The sequence below is a fragment of the Grammomys surdaster genome, unplaced genomic scaffold (assembly GCF_004785775.1).
Source record: "Grammomys surdaster isolate TR1022 unplaced genomic scaffold, NIH_TR_1.0 335, whole genome shotgun sequence".
Lineage (NCBI taxonomy): Eukaryota > Metazoa > Chordata > Mammalia > Rodentia > Muridae > Grammomys > Grammomys surdaster.
Window position 1 is genome coordinate 1,072,327 of NW_021604754.1, and position 14,276 is coordinate 1,086,602.

At 39.7% G+C, this 14,276-nt stretch overlaps 1 protein-coding gene across 6 annotated transcripts in view; it reads right to left on the reverse strand.

Annotated features, from left to right (window-relative positions):
- The window catches only part of St7 (suppression of tumorigenicity 7), a 254,759-nt gene that overhangs the window by 35,482 nt on the left and 205,001 nt on the right, over positions 1 to 14,276 (reverse strand). For all 6 annotated transcript variants that reach the window (XR_003712811.1, XM_028778445.1, XM_028778448.1 and 3 more), the window contains 2 exons: positions 2,494 to 2,566; positions 927 to 1,029 (listed from right to left, as the gene is read on the reverse strand). Coding sequence is in view for 5 of the 6 variants with exons in the window: in XM_028778445.1 (XP_028634278.1) it covers positions 927 to 1,029; positions 2,494 to 2,566 (176 nt within the window). In the remaining variant the exon portion in view is untranslated. The remainder of the gene's footprint in view (positions 1 to 926; positions 1,030 to 2,493; positions 2,567 to 14,276) is intronic.

Below are 14,276 nucleotides of genomic sequence, written 5' to 3' on the forward strand. Positions count from 1 at the left end.
CCCTCCCTCCCTCTCTCTCTCTCCCTCTCCCCTCCATCTTCTTTCTATAGCTCTGTAACAACGCAAACAAGGAGGATTTCTTTGTCATTTGCACCAGGAGGTCTTCATCAGATCTTTTCCCAATACTTCCTGCCATGTAGCATCAGATGTGAGCTGCAGGATTAATTTCTTAGAGGCTAAATGTGCTTCCTATCAACAGACTGCAATAGCCCCACAGCTAACCACCTACCACAGTGCAGATAATTCAGAGAAGCCCTAAATATACATTCAGCTCATGAATAAAACATTCCAGAAATATCTTTTGTCTTGATTTGATTCTGTTAAAATCAACTTCAGAAAGAATATGTGAAAACTATGGAGCATTTACCAACTCTGGACCATGGGGTTTGAACAGCGAAGACCATCCTTTCACTATGTGTAAGTCGTAAAGCAGTACTCACAAATCAAAACATTGCATACTCTGGGGTTTCTCCTATTTTTCTCTAGCCAGTACTGATAACCTACATTTATCTGTAGAGGCATAGATTGTCACATTAGTTGGTGTTTTTAATGAGTTTTGTGCATAAAGTTTATTTCCCTACTTTGCCTCAGACCAGACTAAAACTGCTGTAAAATTCCTATCAAACTCTCAGGATCTCCACCTCAGTTAGTTTCAAACTTTCTGAACCTAGTTGCCCAAATAAAGTCTAGGGATTTATTTTATTACGTTTACCCTGAAAACTAGCCCCCTTGCCCCAAGTTCCCTTGAGTGTAGGGTTTTTCCCCCCTCAAAAATGAGGCTATAAATGCCTATAGACTGCACAGTCCCAACATTTGCTAGTTGCAATCCATTGTTTTATAACTGGGGATCCTGGGGACAGGGCATTGTGGTTAACAAACGCTTTCTCTTCCATCATAATGAGCTCCTAGGGGAACCAAAGACTCACTTTTGGCACGTGCGGATTAAATTCCACAGCTCTGTGAATGGCTTCGACTGCATTCATCTCTGCTGTGCTCAGCCCCCGCCGAGATGCAGCCTCTGGAGAGAATCTGAAAAGCAGAAAGACAAACATCATGCAGTTGGGACCACTGCTTGGGCAGCTACCCAGGGAGCAAGTATACATGAAGGGCCCTTAAGAGCACAGTGAGCCATGGGCACAAGCTCTCCAAACTTCCTCAACAGGGGATCACTGAGTTACCCCTTCCACCAAGGCAAACAAAAACCCCAGCGGAAGCAGAAAGCGTGCTTACATTGAATGGCGGCAGGAATTATATTCATCTGTCAACTCACTGTCTAAATAGCTAATCTAAATTTTCTGCAAGGTCCCTGCTTAGGTGGGAGCAGAGGGAGGACTGACAAGGGCAGACAGTGTAGGAAAAAGAGAATCCTAGGTTACAGAAGAACGCACTTGGTTCAAAACAGAACTGGGGAGAATTTTAAGGTAGGCTCCCAACCCAATGTCAGTGTTGCCATGGAGGCCAAGTGGCCGCAGCTTCAGCAGCAGGCAAGCCTGCGTGGGCTGTGCCGGAGGGGAGTGTGCATGCCCCAACTGTGGGCAAGACACCTGCCCAAGGGAATGAAAAAAAGACCAGACCATGCAATCTCTTTCTCACCTCACACCCAGGGCTAACTCCAGAGCTGTGCTTGGCAGGCAGACACCACAGGGGAAGCTGTGGCAACCCTGGCCCTGCCCTCCCAAGCTGGAGTCGCTGTGTAGGGAGAAAAGATGTTGCAGTAGGTACTGGCGATCTACAGGATAAAAAAGAATAAAAGAAAATTACTCCAGTTTTTAAGTGCACACACACTTAACAGCAAACCTGTCTGACACTGCAGAGGCTACTATCTGCTCTGTGCCTTTAGATGCTGCAAAGGGGATGGACTGTCTCAGGAAATGTATTTATGAACTCAAAAACAAGGAGTCCGTCTGTTCTCTTTAACCTGCCTGGTCATCCCTTGGATATATGTGAAATGTCTATGTGCCATAGTCACCTGCCTGAATAAAATGGGCAAATGTCCCATTGAGGTGGTATCTCAAAGTAAACAGACCAGGAGTGACGCAAAGAATAGGAGAGAACCATCCCCACTGCACTGAAGGGCCCAGTAACAGACAGCAAAAATGGAAGGGCACACACGCACACGCACACGCACACGCACACGCACACACGGACAGGTTTTTTTTTTTGGGGGGGGTAAATCCCAAGCAGTCTTTTTTATTTTACTGTCTGACAAAAAAATAAAAAATAAAAATAAAAAGTAAAGAAAAAAAAGTCAGCCCAGAGGAATGCACTGTAATTTAAATCCATGTTAGGAACCCACATACCCTTACAATAAGTAGGGGCAGACGCCTCCTCCTTCTAGTAGTGAAATAAAAGATCAGCAGCTTTGGGGAAATGCATGCTTTTAAGCAGGGTCAAAAGGACCTCAGGAAGCTTCTGGAGAAAACCCTCAGAGTTGACAGCAGGTCTCTTTACATCTGGCCAGCATTGGGAGCACACGAGTGACCGCTCACTTACTTGTCCGAGACAGCTCTTGCTTTGAGTAGGGCCGCTGTGTAGCATATGGTTGCCGACTTTGGTAAGCTTATATCTGTTGGGGAAAGAAAGTAAGAACCTTTGTTAATCTGCAGTCAAAGGGATGATGCTCTAAAAACACAAGACAAATCATATAAGCCTAAAACAGGATAAGTTAAGAATATTTAAACTATAAAAAAAAAGAAAAAAAGAATATTTAAACTATTACGTAAGAATCCTAGGTCTTTTTTATAGTAGCAAAATCCTATTTGTTATTTTGTCAATAATTCATGTTTAAAATTCACCTGGCCCAGTCCTCAGAAATCATCTTCTATTTTAAAATATGCACTTTATACCTTGAATTTAAGTATATATATATATATATATATATATATATATATATATATGTATTTAGTTGTTGCACAAACACCTGTGATATAAATGTAAATGAGACCTTTTTGTCAGTTATAAAAATTACTCAGGAATTACATGAAATATTAATGCTAGCAAAAATTAATCTGAATTTAAAATACTCACAAAGCTAAATGAGGTATTCTTTAATAGTTAGGTTAATTTAAGACAAGTTTCCTTCACATTAAAATTCAGAAATTCAAACACAGTCCTTTTCCCAACTGTGAAAGTCAAGGTCGTGAAGACTCTGTGTCTCTTTACTGAGTGTAAGCTGTAAGGGGTCCAGGGCGTGATCATTTTGAAAAATGTCCAACTTTTCTCATTCAAACTTATGATCAGTCTCCTTTTCATATTAAAGCTTAACCTGTCACCCAGGCAATTTTATAACATTTCTAGAAAATTCCAGGTGGAAGAGTGGAACAGCTGTGAGACACAGATAATCAGTTTACATGATGGTATGAACTACAACTAAAAGCCAAGGGACTGCAGGGTATGGTCTCTGTGGGTGGTACATTATTAAAATTGTAAGCCCATTCTTTTCAAAATAGGGAAGTTGGTATTTCTTTAGCACTTGTTACCCAAAATTTCACTCTGACAAGGAAATAATTTCTTTGTGAAAAGCAACCCTTATGTGTGGAGGTCAGTGGACAACTTGCAGGTGTCCATTGCCTTTCATTGAACCAAGTATGTTCTGGGGAATCAAACTCCAGTAGCCTAACTTGGCCACAAGTACCCTTTCCCACAGAACCATGTTGCCAGTCCCCAAAATATTTTCTTAATTCAAAATAAACTAGGGCTGGAGAGAAAGCTTGGTCACTAAAGGCAATTACAACTATGCTTTCTCCCCTGGGCCTCAAAATTCACCTTTAATGTCTGGAATGCCTATAAATCTCTTCATGGGACTGTTTGCAACTTTTGAAGGGACAATCCTATCGGAAAACTGTAAAGGAATCTCATAACTGATCAGTGACAGCAGCACAAAGTCATTCCTTGAAAGAAAATTGTTTTGGCTTCTTGCTATAACGATAACAGACTGAACCTCGAAAAGTGTAAGCCATCCCCAATTAAATGCTGACCTTTGATGAGTTGCCTTGGTCATGGTGTCTCTTCACAGTAATAAAAACCCTAACTGAGACACTCTGAGAAGGTACATACAAAATTTTAAAGGTTGACAACAGTGAGAGAGGGAGAATTCTGCAGTTCAAAATGTCTGAAGCAGGTTCATCAGCAAATACACTGGTGGAGCCAGACACAGACAGACAGACAGACAGACAGACAGGCAGATGTACAAAGGGATTTAGCACTGTCAGCCTGCACATCTAGCAGATGCATGGTACTCAAACTCCCGGTGAAAGCTGGAATGTTCCTTTTCCATTGTGCCTGTTGCAGAATATCACCTCATTACCATATTTTCCCTAATAATATCCAAATAATAGACAGAAGCTGATATTTTGGGCTCATTTTAGGAAACTAGAAGGGGTAAATTTAATTTCTTATAGGCCTCTTGCCTTCTATCCCTACTGCTCTGATTCCTAGCACCTCTAAAGCACAGACTTGGTAAACTGCTGCCTATTATGATTTTTGCTAACTTTAGGAGTACAGGAAAATGTGAAAACAGTACAAAGATTTTTTAATTCCCCCAAAAGGTCATATTTTATAGACTCATAGAACCTAGAACAACAACAATAATAGAAAACAAACAAACAAACCAAAAACTACAGCTGACACTGTTACAGTGATTTGAATGAACTTTGGCCTTGCCCATCTCACTATCTTACATATATTTAAGTATGCACCTGTACTATCCAGATTCATACAGCACTACCACCCCACCAACATAAAGAATTGTTCCATGGCCAGAGAATCCCCTCACTGGCCCTTTATGCTTGTTCCCACCCTGTCGTTCCTGCACATGGTGGTTACAAGTCTGTTTCCTGGACTTGGGCTTGTCCTGTGATTTCATGCTTTGTCACTATAGAAAAGTATAAAATGACAAGCAGACTATGAAATTTGTCACAGAAAATGTTAGTATCAGAAGCCATGAGCAGAGAGGAACAAGTTAGTTGCTTGCTCATATTGCCAGGAACATTCATTCTTTGGAAGAGACTAAAATGTAACTGTGGGTAGAATATTTAGTTTGTTCTGTGATGACAGACTAACTCTACAATGGCTTTCTGCCTTTTAAAAGAAGCATTAAGCAATAATTACCACAAAATACTCTTAGGAATTGGAATTTGGGTTGGGGTATAATTCAGTGGTAGATCATACAGTTAGCATACACAAGGCCTTAGGCTCAATCTAAACACACACACACACGCACGCACGCACGCACGCACGCACGCACGCACGCATGCACACACAGGGGTGGTATGATATCATAATTGAAAAGTGAGACGAGGACACTTCTCTTACCAGTGTGATCTTCCTCATATTTTTATTGACCTTCAATCACTTACCACAGTCTTTACTTTCTAAGAAATCCACTAGTTTTGCTTTTTATGACAAGATAGCATCAAATTATCTCCCAAGTCAGTCCTACAAACATTGAAGTAGTTAAAATGTCTCTTTCCCAGGGTAAAGGTGCCTGAAATGACAGAGCCTGCAGAACCTCTCACCTAGTTGCATTCCTGAGCAATGTGTGGTTTAAAGTGAGCCTTGGGAAGGCGGCAAGCCTCACAGTCCCCCACACCTGCCCATGAGGAGCACTGGGGACATGTTTGTTCATGGAGCCACCACCACTAGCATCCCACTCAACACCAGCCAAGGCCACCTCTGAGCACCTGAGATCTCATCTGTTCTGATAATAGTGTGCTGCACCAAATAAATCCCCAGGGTCTCTTCAAATTTATTTCAGTCAAAATTTGATTTTCTTCCCTCTTCCACAGAGGCCATGAAAATGTTCTCAAAGCTTGAAAACATCAGGCAGGATTTCACATGTGACTCCACTCTAATGTCGATTTTACTAATTCTGTAGTGTTAATTTCACTGCTTTCCCCATGGCAATTCAGCTTCTTAGTTATCTTCTGATTCAAGCTGCCACCCCTAAGTTACTCCATCTGTGCACTTCGTAAGTACATCTTTCTCTGCACATCACTACCTCCATCACTGGTACTGCAAATAGTCATTGAGAGCTTGCTAAGGAGAAGGCCTTGGTATTATTTCACCTTCTGAGTAACACTATTTATTAGATGTTGTTTTCAAAATGGAATGAAGAAATAATGCCAATACCATAGCTGGAATAAATGCAAATCATCTTACATGACTTGTAACTGTATCATCTTGTCTAGTTTAAAAATATTGGCAGAGGGATATAGGGTACACACTTATAATCTTTGCACTTTTGAGGCTGAGGTAGAAGGATTGTGTGTTTCAGGTGATCCTGGCTACACAGAAAAATCTTGTGGAAAAAAATATCAACAACGACAACAATGGTAATAGCAAGAAGGAAATCTGGGACCATGCTTCTAGAGATCATCATTATTTGCAATTGTATATAATACACACACACACACACACACGTTACTCCATGTTAACTATAATAACAACATTTAAAATATTAGCAAATGTTTTGTTTCAAGATATAATCAGGTCTATGGCATTCCTCCAATTTAGAAACATGAAAGAAACTGGCCACTTAAACTAATAAGATAAACATTTAAAAACGATTGTATATACTATAAATATTTTCACAGCCACTATCTCATCTGTGTTTATTTGCTACAAATTCTCCAGTGTACACATCCTGGAATTTCAGCCACCTCTATCTCTGCTCAGTGCTCATAAAACACATAATTATGATTTCTAGAATTTTGCTGGGATTTATTTATTTGCTGTACTTCTGAGAAAAGGACCAAAAAGTATTATAGGACATAGAAAACAGAACAAGCAGTTGTAATTTCCTACTAACATTTAATGCAATACTTTCTTCTCCAAACAGTACTGATATGAAATAAAGGCGAAGGCATAGATAACAGCCTAGCACTTCTATGGTTGTTCTGCCCACGTATTTCTCTTTACATTTTAAAATAAATGTAGGTTCAGACAGGCAGAGTGGCATGCACATCACAGTGGGAAGCAGAGACAGGAGGATTTCAAGGTCAAGACAAGCCTGAACTATACAGTTAAGCTCCAACCAAGAGAGATAAGTAAAGGGAAGGAAGAGAGGAAAGGGGGAGGTAGGACAGGCAGGCAGGCTAAGAAAAACTCTTGAGAGTTACCAATAGAATATTGGTAAAATTAGTATTGTAGCACATGTCTTTGTCACTATCCCCAAACTACCAGTCGTGATATCTGATTTTATTTTCCCTCTGATATTATCTTATACTTTATCCCCTGTTTTGCATAGACCATTAACTTTACACATTCAAATACCCAGACTTTTTCTTCCCGTAGGTGGTTACTATCCTAAATACCAGCACACTGGTATGTGCCTTACTTGTGGGCATATAGTTATTTGTCATCTGATATTATCATTCTTTTTCTCTTTCTGTATATGTGTGTAGTATGTGTGTGCAATGTGTGTGTGTATGATGTATCTGCATGTACCATGGGCATTCACAGGGGCCAAAAGGAAGACTTTGTGAGTACTGTTTTATCAATGTATACCTAATTCCTTTGAGATGGGACCTCTTACTAAATCTGGAGCTTTAGTGGTCATCAAAAGCACCATTGATCTTTCTGCCTAGACTTTTATATCACTGTCTGTCTTTTTAACATAGGTGCTGGAATCCTAACACAAGGTCTTATGTTCTAAAAAGCAAGGGCTCTTACTTTCTGAGTCATGTCTACAGCCCTGCCATTCTGATCTTTTCATATGCTTTAATTGTTTGTATTTCCTTTGCATTTCCATTGGGAGTAACTATAATTTCATCATTCAGAGACAGCCATACTTTCTAGAATATTTTCCTGTAAAATTTTTTTTCATGTGCCCTACCCTAAATTCATCAACATCAGGTCAGTTATCTTCAGTGAATCTCCATTTTCGAGTCCACATTTATCTATCCTCTGAATTAAAGAAAAAGTCTGTGGGTTTGGCTTTTTGCTATTGTTTCTTTTAAATTCAAGGGACATTTCTATGCCTAATGCTCCTTTCTTTAACTTATGATTAAGCACCTTCATTTAAGAATTGGCCTTTTGATGAGAGAATATCAGTCCTGTGTTTTGACTACTTTAGCAAAAACTAGAGTGCCAGCAAGGCACCAGTGTATCAGTTGGTTTGATTAGCAAACAGAACTCACAGAACTCCCCATGCATTCACAGCATGCATTTCATCGTCACTAGGTCAGTCTTTGGGCTGTTTTACCTGTTCTCTCCTGATTTCTGTGCTTATCCTTATGTTGTCATACAGCCTAGCAAACCATAAAGGTGTTGATAGATTCTGTGGCCAAGCAGTCTCCCTGTGTCTTAGGTACACTGCCTGAAGGAGTATCTATGGTTGTAACTGTCTCTATAGACAGTTTGCTATGGTTGGGAGATCATCAGAGAACAAATGTCCAGTAGCTTACAACAGGAAGATTTGTTCACCTGGAAGACATTAGAGACTATCCACACTGGGGCTGCCACTTTGCCTTACAAGAAACACAAATCCCACATCCCAGAGACTATGATTGATGTTTACAAAAGCCTCCCAAATGCCCCCTGGGGATCAAATGGTGCTCAACTGTAATATCAGAAAGTCACTTCTTCTTCTTAGATTTCACTCTCAGGTCTGAGAGCTTTGGAAAAAATGTTCATTTCCTGTCTTAGTTTTGGTTTTATTGCTGTAAAGAGATACCATGACTATAGCAACTCTTATGAAGAAAAATATTTAATTGTGGCTGCTTTATAATTTCAGAAGTTTAGTCCATTACCATCATGGCAGAACATGGTGATGTTCAGGTAGACATGATGTGGGTGCAGGAGCTCAGTGCTTTTGATCCACAGACAGCAGAGCTAGACTGTGTGCCACACAGGGTGGAGCTTGAGCATAAAAACCTCATAGCCCACCCCTACAGTGACATACTTCCTCCAACAAGGCCACACATTTTAATGGTGCCACACCCTATGAGCCAAGCATTGAAACATAGGAATTTATATGAGCGATTCCTATTCAACCAACCTCAAGTAAAGCAAGGGCAGAGAGTGTGTGCCCAACATTCTACTCGTTAAACAATGAGGGCAGATGGAAGTTTCCTTTGAAATTGCCTCCATATCTTTCAGAGGCCTTTTGAACAAAATCCCAGCCTGACTCAAAGCTTTTCAAGTCTGTTTCCCATGCATTTCACTGCATGTATCTTCTACCATTTGCTGTGCCCCTTGTCCATCCCTCAGCAACTGGAATTATCATACAAGGAATACTGGCCACGCCCTCCCCCCCAGCTCCTATATGTTCTCTATTATATAAGTGCATTCAATGTCCACATCAGTTCAGATACCACCTCCTCCAAGAATGATCTCCTTACTTCTCTTTGCTAGAAGAAGTAACACATCCATCTTAGGTTAAAAGCTACTATCATAGTCCTTATCTCTTTCAGTGTTTCTTCCTATATTTACTTCAATTGGTATTCTATAGAAAGTAAGTTCTGTATATCTTGAATTCTTTGTAACCACAAAGAATTCTTTGTAACCCAAAGCAATCTCTGAAATATACTTGGTAGTCAGTATCTGCTAAATAAAATCTAAATTAATGTATCCATATCTCAAATTTCTTGATACTAGTATCATTTGATAACATTATCCACAACAAATTTGTCTCCCAAAAGACAAAAGTAATTAGTGTTGACTGGAGTTTTAGAAGGAAACCATGAATGAGTTATTTCTCAAGATGTGTTTCTTGCAATTATCTTTGTCTCTAGTGTTCCAACAGGAAGGCACTTGCTAGTGCTCTCATCAAGATACCTGACTGAAATAGTAGTGGAAAGTAAATGGGCATGGTGGAGAAAAGAGTGAAGGTAAAGACAAGGATGAAGCAAAGATGAATCTTCCTCTTGAAACAAGGAAGGCTAACTGCACCTCTTCTGGCTCCTCCTAGAACCTTTACTGGAGCACTGCTAAAAGAAGGTCATTTTAGGGGGAATGACTTGAATTTTCCAGAGTTATAAAGGGCTCATAAGAACAAAAATTCAATGCAATAATCTTGAAGAAGAATTCATGGAACAAAACTCCAGATAGATAAAACAATTTAAGAGGCCAATCTCTTTGATCTCATTTTCTTTTGTTCATCTACCAACGATAATGATCAAGATGTGGTTTACTAGAACATTACTGTTCTTATGCAGGAGACAGATCAAGCAGGGGTCAAGTCTCATATCTATGGTTCTAAAAAGCTTTGAAGGGTAGAATCTTGAAGATAAATAAACCCCAAGCTACCTCACAAATGACACTAACCCATAATGGCATTTCCATTTCTGATTCATTCACTAACAACAGATGTTCCAAATGACGACTCCATTATACAGAGGCCCAAGAAAAACAGGACACAGAGCTTGTTCTCAAAGACATTATTTCTCTACACAGCTTGTGGTATGTCTAAAATAAATGCACCAAGTACTGATTCACCTTCATCAAATATATCATTTATGTTGTGTGTGTGTATACACACATACATATGTACTATAGAACATCTTTCTATTCTAGAGTATAAACAAACTTACAAAGAGTGGGTCACATTAAGCCCTGAATCAAGATGTACCTAGAATATTTTCTATATAATATGTTTTAATATATCCTTGATGAAATAACTTAAAACAGTCATCCTAATCACTCTCTGCAATCCAGTACCAACTACAGGTTGAACATCTATGCTCCAAAGTCCAAAACTTTTAAGCACAATTCAAAAAGCTTTGGATTTTAGAAATTTTCTGATTAGGAACACTCAATTACACAAAAATTATAAACTCTGAAATAGAAGCCTCCAAATATAAAACACATCTGGCCCCAAGCATTGCAGACATAGTATCCCATGTCCCTCTTCTTGTTTGGGCAACAAACTGGGCATTACCTCTATCAGACACACTTGAAATTCACATTAACTCAACAAAGGCAGTACGCACAGATTCTCCTGCAACCATGAACCAAACAAACAGAAATAAGAAAATGAAAGAACAAAGACAGTTGCCTGTCTCGCTTTCACAACTGTTTGTGGACTGTGAAATGCTATGAGTACCCTGTTGCATGATGCTCTCCCCCCTTGCAGATGTACTCAGGAAACACTCTACACTTACTCCTAGTCATGATATGAGGGAAACAACAGCAATAGAGAAACCCACCCTTAAACTCTGGTGTCCTTAGTTTCAGGCAGTGTGAGGTCTTTTTGCCCCACCTCCAAGAAAGCTAATCCAAGGTCCCCTTTCAACCGAAGAGGAAAATTCACTGAAGAAATAAAAAGGATTGATACACAAAAACCTCAAAAAAATGTGCCGTCTGGGATTTCAATGATTCAATCGGGAAATTCTACATGGCCTTAGTAATTTTGGGCAGGGGGAAGAGCAAGGAACATGCGTTCAGCTACACCCAGAAAAATTCATCTTATGCTGCAAAGCCAAACACCAGATGTGATTTGCAACTTTTGGACCGGATTACCCCAGAAGTTCTGTCAAAGGGCCCTTCTGTGGCTGGTGTTTTGGAGCCAAACACGGCAGTTTCAGTGATGGTAATGGCTGGCTGGGGAGGAATGTTACCTTGGTAAATTATGATAACTGGGCATTAAGGATTACCAAAGCCAACATAAATTTAGGCGGTTTGCGAGTGTGCCAACTATGTGCATTACAGATGTATGCACTTATGAACAGTCTTCTCCATCATCAGAGACAGAAGTTCCTCATGCATGCAGTCCTTGTTGAAATGACATCCATTATCAGAACTCACGCTTACTACAAACATATCCCATCATCTGACAGTCTATCATTCGTGATCTCAAAGGCCTTGACTTCTTGGCAGCTGACCTCTGGTATTCAAATCAGGAGGACACCTAGTCCAAAGCTTGGCATAGCTTCACACTGATTCCTGCTTAGGAGCCTGAAGCCACAGCTCCTGGTATCAGTGGTGATGATTATTTTCTTGTCTGAAGAACTAACTGCTTCATTGGCCCATCTTCTACACTAAAATTCTCTTTAATCACTTGCCTAACATACTTGGTCACTTCCATAGCAGCTAGTCCAGGAAACGGAGCTGGACTAGGTTTAGAATCACTAAAAGGGACTGACAACCCTTCAAACCTTCATTTGCTAAAGCAGCCTAATTTTGTGTGAACGTTTTAGAAGTTGCGTATGACTATAGTATCAAAACTTGCGTTACTGCTTGGCTGAAATGCACCATTTTAAAGGTCTGAATAATCTGATGATGATGATTACTATGGATCTTACTCATTGGTCCTTCTGACTCCTCAAATACCTTCTGTTCCTGGTTTTTTCAAAGGCAAACAGATAACAGACTAAGGACAAACACAGGGTGCCTAGTGTCTATTTCACAGAAACTAGTGCGAACTGGTTACAAAGACTTGGAGAATGAACAACCTGACTGCGAAAGGACCAGTACAAAGCTTGTTAGCTGAAGTCGCAACACAGAAAGAGTTCTTTATAACTTCTGTTTTCAATCTGTTGAAATGAAAGCATTCCTTACATCAGAATCACGCACTGGTTTGGAGTATGCTCTTTGTAGATTACCAGCTGACAGGAAACAATGCTAATTTACCATGGGTTCAATGTTACCAGTAAACTGTCTTGATGTAATTGTTGTGTTTATACATTTGTGATAAAAAATAATCAGTTGTTCCTTATAGGAAACTTTATGTCCCTAAATTTAGAGCCACCAGTAGAAAGTTAATAGTGTAAATATCCAAAAGAGCTTGGGTCTGTTTCTCTGTTGAGCACATTGCTACAAGGCTGGAGGAGCTCGGTTATATTTTTGAATGTGAACTGTCCTTCACAAGCTCATGTGTTTAAACACTTAAGTCTCTAGCTAACATTGTTCGGGGGAGGCATTAGAGCCTTTAGCACATGGGGCCTACTTGCTAGACATAGGCCACCAGCAGTGGGTTTTTGATAGTGATAGGCCAGCCCCATTTTCAGTCCACATGCTCTCCTTGGTTCCCCAGATGTAAGAAGTGGAAGCAGTGACCATGTACCTCCACGGACCACGCAGCTGCTCCTTCCCCTCATGGCAGACTGAGGCTGTGCGCCAAAATACATTTTTCTCCCTTAAGCTGTTTCTGTCAAATATTTTTCTCATACTAAAGAGAAAAGCAATAAACACTGAATCCAAAGGAATGCTTTGTCTTTGTATCAGGAGTAAAAATTCAAAGTTTCTGTTTACAGCTTTCCCAACATTTTGAGAAGTAATTTCAGGTAAACCTAAGAAATTCTGTTTTTATAATCAAATACTTCTATATATGTTCTATTATCTCTATGATTAATTTCCATAATAAGTCACACACTGGCTTTGTGGGGAAACAGGACTGGCTCTTATCCTCATATTTCAGCTGACATTTAATATGTAGCTTTCTATTTATATAAGATTGACCATGGCTAGAAAAATTGAGGACAGCAGGCGAGGCTCTGCAAACCAGCTAATAGTTTCTCCACTCCTCCTCTGTGCCCCATAGTTCTCAATACCAAGCATGATTGACACTTCCCTAACCAATCACCTGCTGTGTGAAAGTTGTGTCTTAAGAAAGTTGCTGAACTTCCTAAGCCTTCATTCCATTTCTACAGAAGGAATGGACGCTTAGAAGGTTAAGTCCTCCACCGTTGATGCTTTTTGAAATCCTAGGGATTATTAACTAAAAACAGCAGATGTAAATGCTTCTAAGTATACTGTGTATTCAGCACAGGCATATTCATTGGTGTGGTGAGAGTCTTTTAAAATTGAAATGCACGGATGATAATGAATCAGATATACAGATTATTTTCCTCTCTACCAACTTAAGCTTTGAACCTAAAGTTTTTAACCTTTAGTCTCAAGATAGCCTATAAACTTTCTTGAAAGTAGATCCAAAGATTGTAGTAGTTTTTACAATGCTTTTAAAAGAAGTTTCTGATGACCTCATAATAGTGAAAATATTCTATATATAACAAATACCTGGATGGAAAAATATGATAAATCTAAAATCAAATTAATGCTATACATCAAATCCTTTTCATGACAAAACTAAATAGTTTAATTGAAGATAGAAAGCCATAGTTTGAAGATAGTGTCAGAAAGGCAAGCACATTTAGATATACCTATTTCCTAAGGAATGACTACAAGGCAAGTTAGTATCATGGACACTCTGCATGATGGGCCCAGCCCACACATTTCATGCCTTTGTATGAAAAGCATAGTCCATCAACGTAGCAAGGCTCACATTTATGGAAAACACATGAGCTTTACAGTTAACCCTACATGGACTTGAATCCTAG